General features: G+C 43.2%; 2 protein-coding genes across 4 annotated transcripts; both read right to left on the bottom strand.

The window, feature by feature from the left end:
• LOC8078589 (cysteine-rich receptor-like protein kinase 2) lies at nt 7,880-11,219 on the bottom strand. Its single transcript, XM_021457709.1, has 6 exons — nt 9,894-11,219; nt 9,660-9,796; nt 9,348-9,558; nt 8,914-9,148; nt 8,638-8,788; nt 7,880-8,417 (listed from the first exon to the last, which is right to left on the bottom strand). Exons 1-6 carry the CDS (start codon nt 10,783-10,785, stop codon nt 8,124-8,126), a joined length of 1,920 nt encoding a protein of 639 aa, XP_021313384.1. The 5' UTR covers nt 10,786-11,219; the 3' UTR covers nt 7,880-8,123.
• Nucleotides 12,842-17,513, bottom strand: LOC8075009 (cysteine-rich receptor-like protein kinase 2). Of its 3 annotated transcripts, XM_002455744.2 has the most exons (8): nt 16,437-17,503; nt 15,679-15,807; nt 15,467-15,603; nt 15,150-15,360; nt 14,728-14,790; nt 14,289-14,523; nt 14,018-14,168; nt 12,842-13,440 (listed from the first exon to the last, which is right to left on the bottom strand). In XM_002455744.2, the coding sequence occupies exons 1-8, from the start codon at nt 17,212-17,214 to the stop codon at nt 13,114-13,116; spliced, it is 2,031 nt and encodes a 676-aa protein (XP_002455789.1). In that variant the 5' UTR covers nt 17,215-17,503; the 3' UTR covers nt 12,842-13,113. The 3 variants fall into 3 exon arrangements, with proteins under 3 accessions (XP_002455789.1, XP_021311200.1, XP_021311201.1); XM_021455525.1 differs by lacking the exon at nt 14,728-14,790 and having other exon boundaries at nt 16,437-17,502; XM_021455526.1 differs by lacking the exon at nt 12,842-13,440 and having other exon boundaries at nt 14,019-14,178; nt 16,437-17,513.

The following is an 18,834-nucleotide window of genomic DNA, read 5'->3' as shown; positions in this document are numbered from 1 at the left end:
CAACCTCCCAAATACCGGGGTGGAGACCTATAAGATAAGCTCTCATCAAGTGCTTCCACTTGGCAAAGTTAGTCCCATCAAAATGAGGTAACTTCCCTGCGGGCACATTAATAAAAGACTTGCGATCATGGTTAGTCATAGACATAGAAGAATAGTTAAAGGATACAGCGGCATATTTGTCGGTGTCGTTCTTCTTTCCCTTTCCTTTCTTGTCCTTCTTGCTATGCAATTGATAGGACTCATCATCATCACCATCTTCGGAGCTGCTAGAAATCTCACTAGAAGATGTATTGGGAGCTTTGGCTTCTTCTTTCTTCTTCCTAGCTTCCCTTCTCTTTCTTCTTTCTTCTCTTTTGAGCCTTCTAGCTTCTTTTCTTGCCTTCTTCTCATCTAATCATTGTTGCTTTTTCATCTTTTCTCTTGCTTCTCTTTTGAGCTTTCTTGCTTCTTTTCTCTTTCTCTTCTCTTCTTCATTGAGAGCCCTTTCACTATCGGTAGGTTTGAGATGAGGAAGTGTGGTATTACTTGATGTCGACACACTGAGTTGGCTGCTATCAGTGTCAGTGTCATGCAAGCCCATTTCCTCTAGACGGACTTCCGTAGACTTTGCACTGCTCGATCCTCCTCGGGCTCCATACCTCACGCAGTGAAGCGCACACGAGGTAGCCGGCTTTGATACCACTTGTAAGGATCCTTGGTAAGCCTAGAGGGGGGGTGAATAGGCGTATCTACTAATTTTCTACACAACTCAAAGTCACTTGTCAGCAACTGTCGGAAGTTATGACAGTTCAGGTCGGAACTTCCGACGCAAAGTGTCAGAAGTTCCAACGCAAACTGTGAGAAGTTCCGACGCAAACCGTCAGAAGTTCCGACGCCTACGGGAAATGAACTACAAGTGCCTAAATAAACTTTGTGAAGGCAATAACTTACAACCCCACTTTCTAGTGGTAAGATGAAGTAATCCAAGTGCTTCCTTGACCTTGAACCGCCACCAATTTGTAGATCGGGACCAAAACCTAAGAAATGGCTTGAGAGAGAAAGAGACAACAAAGAACAAGTAATCACAACAACAAGAAGCACACGGGACACAAAGATTTATCCCGAGGTTCGGCTCACCACTAAGGCTTGCGTACGTCCTCGTTGTTGAGGTGACCACTAAGGTCGGAGTCTCTTTCACCTCCTTGCCTCTCTCAAGCAACCACAAAGGTAAACTTGAGTTCTTCACTAGAAAATCAAGGGTAATACAAACTTCCCAAGGTCCTCCCACAGATCGGGAGCTCTTGGGCGACGCCTAGCCGGCTAGGGTTCCAAGAACCCAAGAGTAATAGACGCAAATCCAACCGGCTTGACGAAGAACTCAAGTGCTCAAGCTTGCTAGATGATTTTCTCACTCAATCTACTCTCCTATCACTCAAATCCTTGGGGAATCGAAGTTTGGAGCAAAGGGGAGAGGAGAGGAGAGCCTTGAGAGCTTGAGAGCTGTTGGGGTCGTGAGTGAGTTGCTTAGAATAAGTCCGTAACGGTTAGAAACGTTGAGAAAGCTATTTATACAAGAAGCTGAAAACTAACCGTTCAGATCTACGTCGGAAGTTCCGACGCGGATCTCGGGACTTCCGACATATACTAAAAACACTATTCACTTGGTCAGAAGTCTATACAAAACCAGTCAACGTCATCAGTTTCGACGCACGTCATCAGTTCCGACGCGTCATCAGTTCTGACACATGTCATCACTTCCGACACGTCATCAGTTCCGACGTACGTCGGGACTTCCGACGCAAGCGCGAGCAGAGGTAGCAAGAGGGCCACGTGTCGGGACTTCTGACGAACGTCATCAGTTCCGACATGCGTCATCAGTTCCGACGCGCGTCGGGACTTCCAACGCAAGCGCGAGCAGAGGTAGCAAGAGGGCCAGGTGTCGGGACTTCCGACGAACGTCATCAGTTCCGACATGCGTCATCAGTTCTGACGCACGTCGGGACTTCCGACACTACAAGTATTAAAAAACTATTCTATGTGCTCGTGAAGTGCTAGAGTGTCTCTCTTTTGATTTAGTTTTAATACTTGAGCACTCTATCTTCCTCAGACCAACTAAATTTGCATCCCTCTTTATAGTGCGGCATAGCCTAAACTCAAGATTAAATATTAAATAATTAAAATGCCTTTGAGTCCATCACCACATCATTTGGTAATTGGGCTTTTGCCATCTCACATATCATGTGTTACCCTCATTCTTATTTTACCTGCTTGCCATCTCAACAAATCTCATTAGTCCTCTAATTGTGTGGTCATTATCACCAAAACCCACAACTAGGGCTTGATTGCACTTACACCTTGTTCAGAGAGTAATGGCCTGAGGGAGACTGAATGGACAGCTCTTGTAACAACTTGGCAGTGTTAGGGTCTTGAACATAAGCTGCTTGCAAAGATTGAACCCAAGGTGTGGTTACCACTGAAACTATAGATAACTCAAACCCATCAGCATGACTGGTTCTGGACAAGGCATTAGCAACTCTGTTCTCCTTGCCTTGTTTGTAAATGATTTTGAAATTGAGACCAAGCAACTTTGTGAAAGCTTTATGTTGCCAGGGTGTTGATAATATTTGGTCATCTAAATGCACTAAGCTCCTCTGATATGTCTTGATGATGAATTCAGAGTGTTGAAGATATTACCTCCAATGATCAACACCAAGTAATATGGCTAAGTATTCTTTCTCAGATGTCGACAGGCCTTGAGCCTTGGGACCTAAAGCCTTGCTGACAAAAGCCAAAGGATGACCTTCCTGTTGTAGCACTTCCCCTATCCCTTTATCTGAGGCATCAGTCTTTAGCTCAAATGTTTTAGAAAAATCTGGTAATGCTAGGATAGGAGCAGTCACTAAGACATTCTTTAGTGCTTGAAAAGAAGCTTCTATTTTAGATGTCCACACATACACCACACCCTTCCTCAGTAGGTTGGTTAGGGGCTTGGACAACAACCCAAAATTCCTCACAAATTTCCTATAATAGCCAACCATCCCCAAAAAGTTTCTAAGATCCTTAACACATTGTGGAGTAGGCCAATTAGCAATAATTTGCACTTTCTTTAGATCAGTGGACACTCCAGATGAACTGATTACATGACCCAGATAGCTTAGCTCTTGCTTAGCAAAAGAACATTTGGACAGTTTAACATACAACTTGTGTTGTTGCAAGGCTTGGAAAACTGCTTCAAGATGTTGCACATGTTCTTGCTAGGTAGCACTATAGATCAACACATCATCTATGAACACCACCACAAATTGCCTCAGAAATGGAGCCAAAACATAATTCATGATTCCCTGAAATGTTGCAGGTCCCCCATTAACTCCATAAGGTATTACTTGATATTCATAATGCCAATTGTGTGTCTCAAATGCTGTTTTATACCCACCCCCCTGTGCCATCCTTATGTGATGAAATCCAGAACAAAGGTCCAGAGATGAAAACCAAGATGCCCCCATGCAATTCATCTAGTAATTCATCAATAATAGGTAAAGGGTACTTGTTCTTTACTGTCATGGCATTGTGATGCATGTAGCCAACACAATCACCAATCTCTAGTCTTTTTCTTCACTAGTAGTATTGGGGAAGAGAATGTGCTCACACTGTGCCTAATTAGACCCTTCTCTAGCATCTCCTTAATTTGTTGCTCAATCTCAGCTTTCTGACTTAGATTGTATCTATAGGGCCTAAGTATGAAGGGTGCTAATCCAGGTAAAAGAGGTATTGAATGATCTCCATCTCTTTTTGGTGGCAGCCCAAGAATGGGTTGGAATAGCTCTGAGTACTATTTTACTAACTCTTATCCTGACAGTTCTCACACCTTTAGTTCCCTTTACAGCTTGCACTAATAGTGCCATCAAATCCTCTCCTGAATCATTTTCATCTTCAACTTGCTCTTGTATCTCCCCAGGTTCATGCTCATCAAATAAGAATTCCCATACTTCTTCCATAGCATACAGAGACACCACCTGACATCTATGCCCTGGGCTCCATTTCTCCCCACACTTGAAACACAACCCCTTGACTTTCCTATAATTCTTCAGAGCAACCAGTTTGTCATCACCTGGCTTGCCTCTGTTAGAATCCCCAATCCTTCTATCATCACCAGGGCTTGGAGAGTACTTGGAAGCAATTCCAATCAAGACTCCACCAGAATTGGACTTTACTCCATCTGATTAAGATATCTTATATGGAGCACCTGGTTCCCCCCTCCTGTTGCTACTCTTGGTTTGATCCAATAGAGCTTCTTCCTGCAACAAAGCAAAAGAACTAGCAGAGTCCAAGTCCTGAGGTTGATGAAACATAACAGCAAATTTAATTTCTCTCTTAAGACCATCTATGAATCTATTGGTGATAACAGAGCTTGGAAAATTTGGATCATGAGCCAAAAGTTGGTGGACTATAACACAGAAATTTTCAATGTACTCATGCACATTGGTGAGTTGACGAATATGGAAGAATTCCCTCATAGGTGATTATGCTCATCCCTATCAAACTTAGCACTAACCATAGCAACAAAATCAGCCCACGACAGGTTTTTCGGGGTAGATTAGACTGTCTGATACCACAAAGCTGTGGAACCAGTGAGATGCATGGTGGAATATCGAATCCATAAGCGAGGATCTACAAGGTAAACCTCAAAGAATGTTTCACAATTCCTAATCCAAAGCTTAGGGTTTGTGCCATCAAATTTAGGAAAAGGCAAATTAGGCATAGCTCCACTTAACAAAGCACGAGCTTGCCAGTCACTAGATACTGAACCCCCACCAAGCATGAAATCTAAAGATGGTTTAGCGAGATTCATAGTACCTATGACCGAAGGTGGATCTTGGACGGTGTACACCATCCCAAATCCAGCACTCCGGTGATGAGGTTCTTCACGGTGGCCATTAGGCCCCAATGTCGCCTCGGATAGGGACGATTCTAGATGGGTGGAACCTAACACCAAACTCGCTCCGCCTGTCGACGATGAAGGGTCGGAGCACACGGAAGGGTTGGAGAGTTCCCCCGTCGGTGATGGAGACTTGATCAGGTCGATGAAGAGCTTCTCAACCCATTCGCCGAGATGATTCACCGCCTTCTCCAGATCGTAGATGTGACGGTCGACTTTGGGTCTCTAGGCCTTGATCTCTTCCTTCATCGACTAGATCTCGGACATGGTTTGCTTTAACTCAGTGATCCCCTTCGAGTTCCCAATAGGGCCAGAATCTTCCTGAATTGTTCCTCAGGCGACATCCTAGATGATTGTTGGGTGAGGTGCGAGTGGTGGTGGATTAGAGGTTCTAGGATTTGGCTCTGATAACAATTGTTACCGTACTAGATAGTATGAATTCGCTAGCATGGGGAATGCTTGAACTTGAGACTCCGACGATCGCTAGGAGCTCGCCGCCGACGCCAACCGACTCGGTTTCAGTTTCGTGTTCAAGTTCACGTTTCCCTTCCTCAACACGGCAATACATAGGAGCCGCCGAACGGCATCCCTGCCCGTTACATGGGCCTAAATGAAATAAGCAATAAAGGTAAATAGGCCATCAGCTTCGTGCGAGTCTGGGCCGAAAACTCTGCTATTGGGCTTCCGCGTCCTTTTCTTGTACCCAACATGGACAGCATCACCATCATCTTCAGAGGCAGGTTCCTCACCAGGATTGCCCTTGTTCTGTACCTTGGTGCCGGAGAAGGTGGCGTCAGTGACACCTACCATGAGAACCCAGCCGATCCTAGCCTTAGGATCATTGCCATATACTCTTACACACTGTATTCAGAGTAATCCAGCAAAATATAAATCAAGGGACACACCATGCTGATTGACGAAAATGTGCTTGCCTTCTAACTGTCTTAATTGATTGGTGCTCAGCCAAACATGTCGGGAAGAGGCCTTAATGCCACGAATGCATCAACCATCTGCACAAACAAGAAATAATCGTTAAAGCCATGCAAGAAATTTCTTATTGATGAACAACACATTGTGTCCCATTAAGAATATATACTTGGTTATAATATTAAACTATGGATCTTAAGAGATGTATGTGTGTGTGCGCGCAACAGAAACAAACAGCCCAAACGTGCAAGAGCCCAATTGGGCAACATGATGATGGATAAAAAACATCGAAGATTATTTTCATCTACCTCTTCAGTCACTTGAACTCTAGCTCGTCAATCAACCAGATCAGATAGAACTGCAATGACTCGTTGCTTCACTTCACCGGTCAGCATCCTTCCTTCCTTGTACTCCTGGTATCGAGTATTAATGAGTTCGGTATTGGAAAATAAGCTTCAGTGCTTCATACTAGTAAATAATGAGTTTCATAGTGGGAGTGCATCTTGGTCTTTCAATCAAAAAGAAGAAAGTGCAACTTCGTTTTTCCTGAATGAAAAATGCACCCTTTTTATGTGCTCAAGCTCATCATCATCTTCTAGGAAGAAGTTAGGTACTTGATTGGAACATCGACCTGAACAAGACATGAATTCACAGATCGGTTGTGTTCTTAAGAAATACAAGAATTAACTCGAATAATGTTGGTAAGTTATATAAAATCTTCAGCATGTTATGGTAGCACTGAAATGTGACAATGAAATAAAGACTTCATCAAGAAATATGAAGAGGTTCTAACTACATGCATTAACTACAATAACGGTAGCTCATGCTGATCATTCAAATTTGTGTATTATTTCAGATCTATTTTTTTTGTATCAAAGCAAAAATCAGAACACAGTGCATAATTATACCATAAGTAGCTTACTATTCAATAGTGCTCATGAATACTATATAAAAGGCTTACATCAAGGTTAGCACCGAGTTCCCTATGGAGGTTTACAGAGTGCTGGCCACCAGAAAAAGCATATGTGCTCACCTGTGAGATGATGGATATAACTTTTATGATAATTCTTGACTAAAACGTATGATTTTTTTTTGGCGGATCAAAACGTATGGTTGTCGGATAGCTATTTTTACAGATGAAAACATAGCTCTGGACAAACCTTTGACTTTATTTGTTTAGAACTATGTTTTTTTTTAAGGAAACAGGAGAGGCCCCGGTTGTTTAGAACTATGTGTCACATATATTGCAGAATTCGGGTCATTGGCGGATATTTTTCTGCACTCCCCTGTTAAAAGGAAAATAAAGGGACTGCATAAAGTAATCCACTTATTATGACCATTCAAAATAAACAGAAAAGCTGAGCAGGTTAACTAAAATGTCCATATAGCACAAACTGGCATGTTCAGTCCTAAACTCATGCTCTCCCCAAAAGAAATACCTGAAGCGCTGGGAAAAATCTTTACTCAATCAGTGAAGGTTTCTGAAAACCACGGCGAGTCCAGCACCAACCGCGACGCCTACAACCTACCCAAGTTGCAGTACCCGTCCATGGAGGCAGCAAGCACGACGGCGGTGTTCTGCGCGAGTCCACTTCCAACTGACCATGGTCATCGTTCAAGTTCTGCTTGCCAATTGCCATGGGACAACATCTCGGTGCAGCATCCAGCTCCTCCTCTGTCTCCTCCAGCACTCGGCGCATTGTCAAACAATCTCTGCTTTGATCAATATATTTAAAAAGACACTAACATTTATGATGTCAAATAAACATCATTAAATTAACTATGCCATATATTTTTTATATTAAACCTATTTGAAAATACAACATGTTGATACTATTTTTATAAATCTAGTCAAAATTGACATTAGTTGACTTCTCGTATCGATGGAGTAAGTGTTTTTATTCATAGCAGAAGCGTTTAATCTTTTTGCTGCTCAATATGCTTATGAATCGATTGATGCATCTTTGGACGAATACGTCTCCATGTTTATTAGAAAATGTTAATTAAATATAGGGCCTCTTTGTGAAATGCGGGGGATTTTTTTTTATTTTCTGTTTTTTATATGAAAATGAGCTAACTGCTGTAAAATTCCTGGTTTCAAAGTGACCCTTAAAGTGGGCACCTTTACATGAGAGAGGCACCGCACAGGCACCAAATTCAACGTGATTGCACCACATCAGATTGGAAAATGTCTGATATCAGATTCAGAACACCTTAAAAAGACACCAGGTCCGATAAATCATGGACCTCTGAACTCAGAATTTGTCAAGCAGGTCGAGTTTCAGGGCAGCAGCTTGCATGCTTCGCCGTCGACGCCTCCCCCGACGTCGATCTCGACCTCGAAAAACGGGGGGTCGCCCAGGACGAACTCCGCGTCGCCACGCGCTCCGTCCCTGTCCCTCAGCAGCTCCACCACTCTCGACATGGCCGGCCGCTCGTCAGGGTTTGCCTGTGTGCACAGCAGCCCGATCTGCACGACGCGCGTGATCTCCTCGAAGTCGAACGGACGAACCTCCTGCTGCAGCCTCGCGTCAACGATTTTCTCCACTGTGCTGGTCTTGTAGCTATGCCAAACCTGCAAACATCCACAACAGTATTATCGTATCAATTTCAGAATATCAGATCAGATAGATGTGTTATTTCCTTTTCCTTTTTCTTTTACTGAAAGGAGGTTAACTACTTTAGCATTTGTTTTAATGCTGGTGAAAATTTAGACTTTTGCCAAATACATACAGATCTCATCTCATTAGCCAAATCTATGCTTCAACGTTCAGAGAATCAGAGATGGCTCAAACCTCTGCTAAAAGTGAGTGACCAGAGTGAGACCCCGTCGACCCACAGCACCGCTTCCCGGTGACGATCTCGATAACCAGCACGCCGAAGCTGTACACATCGGCCTTCTCGGTGAGGTGTCCATGTACGACATACTCAGGAGCCATATAACCACTGCACATATATTGAGCCATCTCACTTGGTGAGATCTTTGCGATTGCCTCACAGAAAGATCGTGCATAACTGAAGCAAACAAATTAAACAGAAGATGACCATCATGCTGGCAAGGCATTACTTACACTGTCCCTGCAACTCCTGTCGTAAGATGAGTTCTGTCAGCGCATAGGACTCGAGCAAGCCCAAAGTCAGTTATCTTCGGCTTCAGCTTTTGATCCAACAGGACATTGCTGGCTTTGATGTCCCTGTGAATGATCCGAGTTTCCGACTCTACATGGAGGTAGCATAGGCCCTCTGCTATGCCAAAAATAATATCGAATCTTTGCTGCCAATCCAGATGCCTGTTCTGGTCATCAGCTGCACACATAGAAAAGAATGGTACTTCAGTTACTATGTGTGACATATAATACTAATACTTCAGTTACTAAGCCTGTCAGAAAAGAATGGTACTTGCTGCCCTTACCTTCTAATTCAACATGAAACCAGTGTCCATGCTGATCATGCACGAAAAATATATGATAGGATGAATCTAGAATGAAATGAGTATTAAATTTACCGTATATGAACAGATCTAAGCTCTTGTTGAAGTGATATTCATATATCAAGAAGCTTTCCGGGCCATCGACACTGCATCCAAGCAATTTCACCAAATTTTTGTGACGCACTTGGCTTATCACATCAACTTCATTGAAGAACTGATCGACACACTGTTTTGTGTTCAGGAACAGTCTCTTTGCAGCGACTTCATTCCCACCAGGAAGAACAGCCTGTATGTGAAATAATTACAACCTCTGAGTGACAGAAACTTTGCTGTCTTGCAAGACACAGCATCCTTGCACCCAAAAAAAAAAAGGATCCACATATATACCTTGTACACAGTACCATTGCTGCCTTGGCCTATCTTGTTCTCTACACTGAATGAACATGTCGCTTTCTTTAAATCCTTATAACTGTAATTCAGACTTGATATGGAAATTCTTGCAGGTAGTTCAGAGCCATACAAGCCTGCAGTTGCTCAAGTTTTTCAAGCAGTTGGAGCCAATTAAAAAAAAGCAGAATCAATAAGGAGTAAAGAAAGTTTAGGACAAGCTACAATACTAACCCCTCAATGATCCCTCTCCTGCCTTGCAAGCTTTCTTCTTCTTCCATGCCAGTACTGAAACGATAAGTACAAGAATGAGACCAACAGAGGAACTCAGGACTGTCCAAAGAACAACCCTTTTCTTTGAGCTGAAGCTTGATGCAGAATCCTCAGAGTTCCAGAAAGGCGTTGTCGAATATCTGATGAAGCAGCCAGCAAAGAGTGCACGGCCTTCCACTGCCGGTGCACATTTAGCCACCGATGCTGCAGCTGCACTGAGACAGGCTGCACAGCTCGAAGTGTTCAGGTTCTCCCAGCACTGAGCAAGTGCATAAGCTGCAAATTTTGTTGATCTGAAAGCTGAAGTAACAGCAAAACCTTTGTTGCTCTTGACAGCCAAGGAAGTCACATTACTCAACACAGCATTCACAGCTGAACCAAAGCCCTGCTGGTCTGAGCTGCGGTTACTGGAGGAGCACACACTTGTATCCAACGAGTCCATGACCTCATCGAAGAAAGAGTAATTTGCATACCTCATGAAGCAGCCATCAAGATATATCCGGCCTCCAATTTCCGGATAGCATTTCGGGAGAAGAGACCTTATTTCTGAGTAGCACAGCGTGCAGTCAACCTTGCTAAGATCTTCCAGACATTGCACGAGCGCATAGAAGGTAATAGGATCTTGCCCAACGGAAGTTACCCCCCATCCCTTTTGCTCGAGATCTGAGTTCAGGTTGTCGAAGGCGACCACAAAGTTGTTGGCCCAAACTGCCCCAGGACCGTCATCTTTGGTTTTGTTGCAGAACTCACGAACCACCGTTGCTCGAGGGTCAGCCAGGGTAGTGGTTGTTATACAGGAGGAGAAACAGGCAACTATGACAGGAGCCAGAAGAAAAGAACAGTAATATCTCATTCCGGAAACACGGAACCACTCTATTTCTTGTTCTTGTTAGAATTCCATGGCAAGATTCTAAAACAAGAAGAACAAAAGCAAGAAAAGGCTGGAAAATACTAAGATGACAAGTCTGCTTCAGCTTTATAATCTGTGATGTATACAAGTAAGAGATTAAATTTTTAAAGCTTGTAGATGAAAACAAGCCTGCAAGGAAACAAAGAATGAGCTATTGACACTCTTTGCTGAAAGTTGAGGGTAGCGAGGGGCACAATGAAGATACCTTCAACTGCCTGCTCTCCAGTGAGTTCCTGACTTCCTGCAAACCTTGGTGAGATATTAGTATTACATTTTATCCCTTTTTTAGAGAGAGATTGTGAGAAATTTCTGTATGCGTTTGACTTTGCCACACTACCATGAATCCAGAAGAACAAAACCATACCCATATCAGCCAATTTGAGAATGACACCTCACCTTATTTATATTGGAATTCCACTCGGTCAAAATGAACACTTTGAACATCAATTAACTATGTGTGGAATAATTTATCCATTTTGACCAGTACAGGTTTCCAGACATCAGATTTGAAAAGTAGTAGCATGATGAAGACTTTTTCATTGAATTTCCAGTGATGCTGATAGCTTACCACTTGACATAGCATGCCCATGATACTACTGTCTCTCAACAAACCAAGTTTCAAGCTATTTGTTAGTTCAACTCTTCACATGAAACCCGAAAGTTAGCCTGCCAAGTTATCAGTCTGGTTTCCTTGCTGGTTAGTTAAGTACCCCTATAAATGTTAGTTATGTACCCCTATAAATGTTATTTACTAACCTCTTGCTCTAGTGAGTTTGTAGATTTTTAAATAGACTATTCACCCCCCCTCTAGCCATATTAGGACCTTTCACCCCCCCCTCTCCAACACAGTCAAAGTTAGTTGAGTACGCCTATAAATGCTATTAATTTACAGCAAAAGAACATGACAGTTCATCTATTTTTAATCATAGTATTGTGAAAATGTGCCAATTCATCTATTTTTCGTTATGAATACTAACTACACATGTAAAAGTACTGAAAAAGTTGTTGAAATATGCACTAATGTGTGTGTCATCCTATTTGTCCGGCCCCCCTTAATCAAAGTTGTTGGCTCCACCTCTGATCGCTAGTGATGAAGGCAAAATTTAGATTTAGGGGGGACAAATATCAATAGGGGGCCATTTACCCTTTAATTACACAATAGTTTTGCTATGAAGAGTACCACTACCATTTTAAAGATTATCAATTGCCAGTGACAAAACCTGGATTTAGATTTGGAGGGCACAAATATCAATAGGGGGTCATTTACCCTTTAATTACACAATAGTTTACTTAGCTCATTTAGGGCTATAATGGAAAATCCCCAAAGTTGGGGGGGGGGGGGGGGGACCTACTCCGTACTCGGGTGAACATCTTCTCTTCCGCACCTGATTTTTTTTGCTTCCCTTTATTCTTAATAGCATAAATGAAAGTTATAAAACTAAGGTTCAAGTATAAATCTTCTCCCCCACATCCCAATTTTAGTTACTATCAACTTATGCTGGATGTATATTCAATGTATTAGGGTTATGGTGATTATTTTGGTGCAATTTCTAGGTAGATTTGGTCTAACTGAAAATTCAGGTCTGGAGAAGAATATTTCACCCAATTTTTAGAACATTGTTAATCTGGATTTGGAACTCCTCTAAAACACCCAAATTTTTGCTTATAATATGCTCATAAAATTTAGGTATAGGAGGGAAGTTTTTCACCTAGGCATGATGTAGCAAAACTGTTATCAATATATTTCTGTCCAATCTATCTGGTAGTGTGAATCTCATGAAAAAGTACAATCTGAGAAAAGGAGCTTATAAATATATAATTTAGAAAACGTTAAACAGATTTGCATGAATGACAGAATGACCTACATGCCAGCAGACATGATTTTTTAGCCAAAAAGTCGAACCAGGATTTATGTTCTGAACTCAGATACCTATATCATTTGTTGCAAGATCCACTGGTTACACAACAAATAGAAACAGCTAGCTATGCAGTATTCATCAACGGGTAATTAGCTTCATTCATTAAGAGTATCATATAAATTTATATCGCAAAAGTCACATGAACTCGCTTGTATTTATGTATAATTATGGTGGGACAAAATATTTATGTACAATTGTGGTGGTGCCCCCCAGTCTAGCACACTTTATGAATTATAGGCTGCTGGATTCCTCTCAAAAGATCTATATGCTAACACGATCAATTTACATCACACATAACTGTACAAACTCTTAAATATATTTCTCTTGAGAACTAGGAAACAAATCACCAAGATTATCTCCCACTTAAGTAAGATCGGGACGAGCCTGACAGTGACGGAGCAGAATTTGAGGACAGCAATCGTGAATGCTCCCCTTCTTTGATGTCCTCAACAGCATCAACATTCAGAAATGGAGGGTCACTCAAGACAATCTCCAAAGCATTCCTGTGGTTTCTCAGCAACTCCACCACCTTCCCCATTGTAGGCCTGTCATCAGGATTTGCTTGTGTACATAGCAGTCCAATCTGCAGTATATGCATGGCCTCATCCCTGATAGAGTCTTCATAGATGCTTCGATCAACAATCATCTCCACTCTGTTATCCTTGTAGTGTTTCCATACCTTGAATTTAAAGAAATTATTCATATTAGACACGTTATATTATAGCTGGAACTTGGAATGATCAAGTAAATGGTCTGATAATTTGTTTTAGTTGGTCAGGCTGACTACACCAGTACTCCTCTTTCCTTCAACAAAGATGCAAATCTGGAAATTCATGTTTAGAACTTCTATTTCTGAAATGATTCCTAATATACAGACTCTAAAATGATTTAAACATAACAATAGGCCAAAGTGCTATTGCAGAAAAGTCTTCTCAATTTTCTACTGTCTGAAATACATGAATCAGCATACAAATACCTGCTCTACAATCTCAGTTTTAATGAACAATATAGATGGCACTACGCCAGTATGAAGCGGCTAAGCTACAACTCTTCTAGCCAGATCGTTATTAGCCCCCTTCTCATAATTAGATTTTGAAAGAATTTCGACCTCTTCTGCAAATCTAAATGGAGAATTAGATTGAGTACCAGCACATTTTTGGGAACATGAAGACCCCGTATATGAATTATGATTACAGAACTATCATAACAGAAAGCAAGCAAATTCAATAGTGAGGTCAATAACATCATAGTACTACCTTTGTTAACAAAACCTGTCCTCCGTGTGAACCATTTGAGTTGCTACATCTTTTCCCTGTTACAATCTCGAGAACAAGAACACCATAGCTGAAGACATCAGCTTTCTCTGTCAAATGCCCATGCACTATGTATTCAGGAGCCATGTAGCCTCTGCAAGACACTTATTTTGTGAGTTTAGTTTAGAAACTCAAATTGCACCGTTACCATTTGACACGACAACAGAATTAATAACCCTGTAAATACTTCTGTGAATATGATAAAGGATCTTACAATGTTCCAGCAACACCAGTGGTAAGATGAGTAACCTCTTCTCCGAAAGCTCTTGCAAGGCCAAAATCAGTTATTTTAGGTTTCAATTTATCATCCAAGAGAATATTGCTAGCTTTGATATCTCGGTGAATAATCCGTATTTCTGACTCCCCGTGGAGATAAGAGAGCCCCTCAGCAATGCCTTGAATGATATCGACCCTGAGATCCCAGGTTAAATTTCTTCTACGACTTGTATCTGAAAGAATATTACAAGACAATTGGTTATTGCAATTTTGGAACACCCATTCTAATTTTCTGTAAAGGAAACGGCAAAAAACAAAAGAGAAAGTTCTAGGCAGAACTTGAAAGGATCAGATGAATTATGAGTTACTATCAAAACATGAAGTAGGAAAGTTTCTTCATGTAGTTTATTCAAACATGAATTCTGTTATGTACTTACTTTTTTTAAACATGCGAACCCACAGATACGAGAGGAGGCAAGTAGCAGGCTGACATCCATAGGCTATCATCAACAATAAAAAGGGACAGCCACAGTCAGCCAGCCGAACAGGCATTTTATCGCTTTTTTGACTTTGGCACAAAAATGGCAATTCAAAATAATGAAAGGCAGAACCAATTATGAGTGAAGCCTACTCTTAAATTGACAGAAGGAATGGCAAGATTACCTAGATTTCCTTTTTAAGAATAACCCATCAAGATAATGAAAATAATTGACCCATAAATAGCATCATACTGATTGAATAATTCTAAGCTAATGCTAATCATTCTCGATCCTAACTTGACACCCTTCAAAGAATACTACCAAAAAGTAAATAAAATGAAACCACAAGAGCGACAGACAGCATCACATCATAGCCTTACCAAACAAGAAGAGATCAAGGCTCTTGTTGAAGTAGTATTCATAAACAAGCAAACTCTCTGGACCATTCATGCTGCAGCCAAGCAACTTAACTAGATTCTTATGACGAACTTGACTTATTAGGTCGACTTCATTGAAAAACTGATCAGCCCACTGCCTTGTATTTAGGAATAATCTCTTGACAGCTACTTCCTTTCCATCCGGAAGAACAGCCTACAGAGTAGGAATCTTGGGATCAATATCTGAAAGTTTCAGTTTCATATTTAACCCATTGCTAGGAAATTCAAAATAACATTTCAGATAAGGTAAACCTTTATACCTTGTATACAGCTCCATAACTTCCTTGACCAAGTTTGTTTGATGGATCAAAATAATTTGTTGTTTTTCTTAACTCTTCATATTTGAAACTTAAACTAGACTGTGCAATTCTGACGGAGAGTCCATCTCCATACATATCTGTAGTTCACTACAGATATATCAGTTATGAAGAATAAAGTTTCCAGATATTGAAATCTTAAATCTGAAACTGACCTATGAAGGAGTTGCACCCTTTTCTCCTGCTGAGAATTCTTTTCTTCCATGCCAGAAAAGCAATGACGAGAACAATGGCAAAAGCACCAAGAAATGAACCCAGCAATATCCACAAAATGCCACTGTGTCCTGCATATTATTGAGAAGTTATTTTAAGGAAAACAAACGAAAGGAGCAGCTGAGAGAAAACTTGTGGTGCACCTTCTAGTCAACAAGAAGAATACTAGTATTAGGTAATTGGTGACAAGATAAACAAGAACCTTTCATATGTGAAAAATTGTCAAATGTTTTCTTCCTCCAAACAAATAAGGATTTCACATTGGCTTGGCAATGATGATGACGTAACTAGACTATTCTTACGGATGCACTGACGTTGTGGCAACTTTGTCTGCTTTCTTTCTAGTAGTAGTAACTAGTAACCATTGAGAAAACTAAACAAATGCTCTGGTCAAAACAAAGGTGATCCGAAACAGGTCTGTTAGTTGCTGGTTTTGACAAATTTTATATTCCTTAGTCCCTACATAGTAGATGGCAAAGCCAAACATCTTTAGGTTTATTCAGTCACAACACTTCCAGTCAATAAAGTTAGGTTGATTAACCATGATTTTCTTCGATTGATTTTGGTTTTCAACGTGACATAAAGAATAACGTGATTATCCGCTGAGTGTGGTCAACGTTGAACATCATCGAACTAAATCGGGCGAGCAAAGCAGCCAAAGCATTGAATAATGTGGTTTCCGAATTTGAATTCGTCGTACCTGACGAGTCCGATCCCGCCGTGGCGTTGACATTCCAGAATTGCCTGGTGGAGTAACGGAGGTAACAGCCTGCAAAAAGCGCGCGAGCCTCCGTGGCCGGCGCGCAGGGCGCCACTGCGTCCGACGCGGCGCGGAGGCACTGTGCGCACGCGGTGGCGTTGAGGGACTCCCAGCACTGCGCGATCGCGAACGCCGTGGCGGCCCCGACGGCCGCAGAGCCCGCCCCGAACCCCTGGCTCCCGGGAGCCTCCGCCGCCGCCGCGGCGGTGACGTTGGCCAGCACGGCGCGCACGGCGTCCTCGAACGCCCGCGGGTCGGCGGGGCCCGTGTAGTTCCCCTCCGTCCCGCAGACGCGTGCGTCGGTGGCGGCGTCGAGGGCCTCCCCGAAGAAGGAGTAGTTGCCGTAGCGTCCGAAGCAGCCGTCGAGGTAGAGTCGGCCCCCGACGCGCGGGTAGCACTTGGGCAGCAGCGACCGGACCTCGGCGAAGCAGAGCTTGCAGTCGACGGAGGAGAGGTCGCGGAGGCACTGGCCGAGGCCGAACACCGTGTTGGGGCCCGAGCCGACGGCGGAGGTGCCGAAGCCGTGCGCGCTGACGTTGGTGTTGAGCTCGTCCATGGCCGGCACGAAGTTGTCGGCCAGCGTGGAGCCCGACACGGCCGTGCCCGGCGCGCACGTCTGCCCCGCCACGGACGTGCGCGGGTCCGCGGACGCCGCGGGGCAGAGCGCGAGGAGGATGGCGAGCGCGAGGAGGCCGAGGCGGGGTTGTGGCGGCGCCATGGTGTTGGTGTGGCGCGAAACGGGAACGGGGGTTGCGCCGTGGCGGGCGCGTGCGGGGTGCGGTGGTGCCGGACGCGGCGTTCCGGTCGGGAGGGGAGGGTTTTATTATTTGGCTGAAGAGCGCGGTCGAGGTGATTGTCCTCGCGCTCGCGGGCGTGGGGAGGATCGGAGCGGACGGAAGTCTCCGGGCGGCGGCGTGCCGTTGCCGACCAGCGCGAGCGCGCCGTGCCAATTAATGTGATGTGCCACGAAGGCAACAGCGGAGGCCACCAGCGTGATGCCGGGACGGACGGCCTCCGTGACCGGGCTTCGGAATTCGGAAGCTGAGCGTTTGCGGCTTGTCCAAAAGTAGGAACCACCGTCGCTGCAGTGCAGAAGACGTCGTTATCAATTGGCTGTGATGTAATCCAGCATCGTCTGTCGAGGACAGGTGATCGACGGCCCTTGGTCCGTACATAGCTTGTGGCTGAAGCGCCGACCTCACCAACCACGCCGGTGGGCACTGTCCACGTACGACACTTGTGCGGCTGTGTGCCGCGTTGGTCACCCACACCTCAGGGGAAGATGGTGGCTCCCGCGGTTCTCCTAAAAAATGAGGCTTTGTTTAGTCCCAAAAAATTTTCAAAATTTTCCGTCACATCGAATCTTTAGTCATATACATAGAGCATTAAATATAGACGAAAATAAAAACTAATTACACAGTTTATCTGTAATTTGTGAGATGAATCTTTTGAGCCTAGTTACTCCGTGATTGGACAATATTTGTCAAATAAAAATGAAAGTACTACAGTAGCCAAAAACTAAAATTTTTGCCATCACAGAGAGAGGGTAAAGGACTCGATTTTATTTTTATTCGGTGTGCATCATGCAAGCCACGCCACTCGATTATAAACAAGCAATCTGTCAACCATCGACACGGCCTTGTTTAGTTCAAAAATTTTTGCAAAAGAATAGTAACACTTTCGTTTATATTTGACACATATTGTCCGATCATAGACTAACTAGGATTAAAAGATTCGTCTCGCAAATTAAAATATCTAAGTAGTTATTTTTTTATCTATATTTAGTGCTCCATGTATGTATTGCAAGATTAGATGTGAGGGCAACCACAATGTTCAGCAAAAGTAGTCCATACGGATTAAAGAAATAGATATCAGGTAGCTGATACATTGTAGCAGCAGTCCATAGCAAAGAAATAGTAAAAGTCACCCATTGCGCTATGGTCAGCCCGTAACAAAATAAAAAACACTATTTTAACTGTTCATCTGACACAGTGCATTAAACAAAGAAGGAGCCGTTGGCTCAGGAAGGTAGCCGTTGGCCTCATCTTGACGTGCTTGCTTGCTCCTCTACAAAACTGGAGGGCGTTGGCCTCATCTTCACCTGCCTGCTTGCTACCTCTGCGAACTCAAACTTGAAGCTTCCTGTTCAATCCCAGCACCTGAGATCTACTCTAGAACACAACCTTCCAATGGAACGCCCCCCCCCCCCCCCCCCCCGGATTTTTTTCAAACCTCCTGAAATCAAGGCTCTCCATCTCAATACTTATCAGAGGGTAGTGGTCAGTTCTCACCTCCTACACCCCAATCTCAGTTTCCCTTTGGAACATCCAACATTCTA

This window comes from Sorghum bicolor, chromosome 3 (genome assembly GCF_000003195.3).
Source record: "Sorghum bicolor cultivar BTx623 chromosome 3, Sorghum_bicolor_NCBIv3, whole genome shotgun sequence".
Taxonomy (NCBI): domain Eukaryota; kingdom Viridiplantae; phylum Streptophyta; class Magnoliopsida; order Poales; family Poaceae; genus Sorghum; species Sorghum bicolor.
This window is presented reverse-complemented; position numbering and strand designations above follow the sequence as displayed.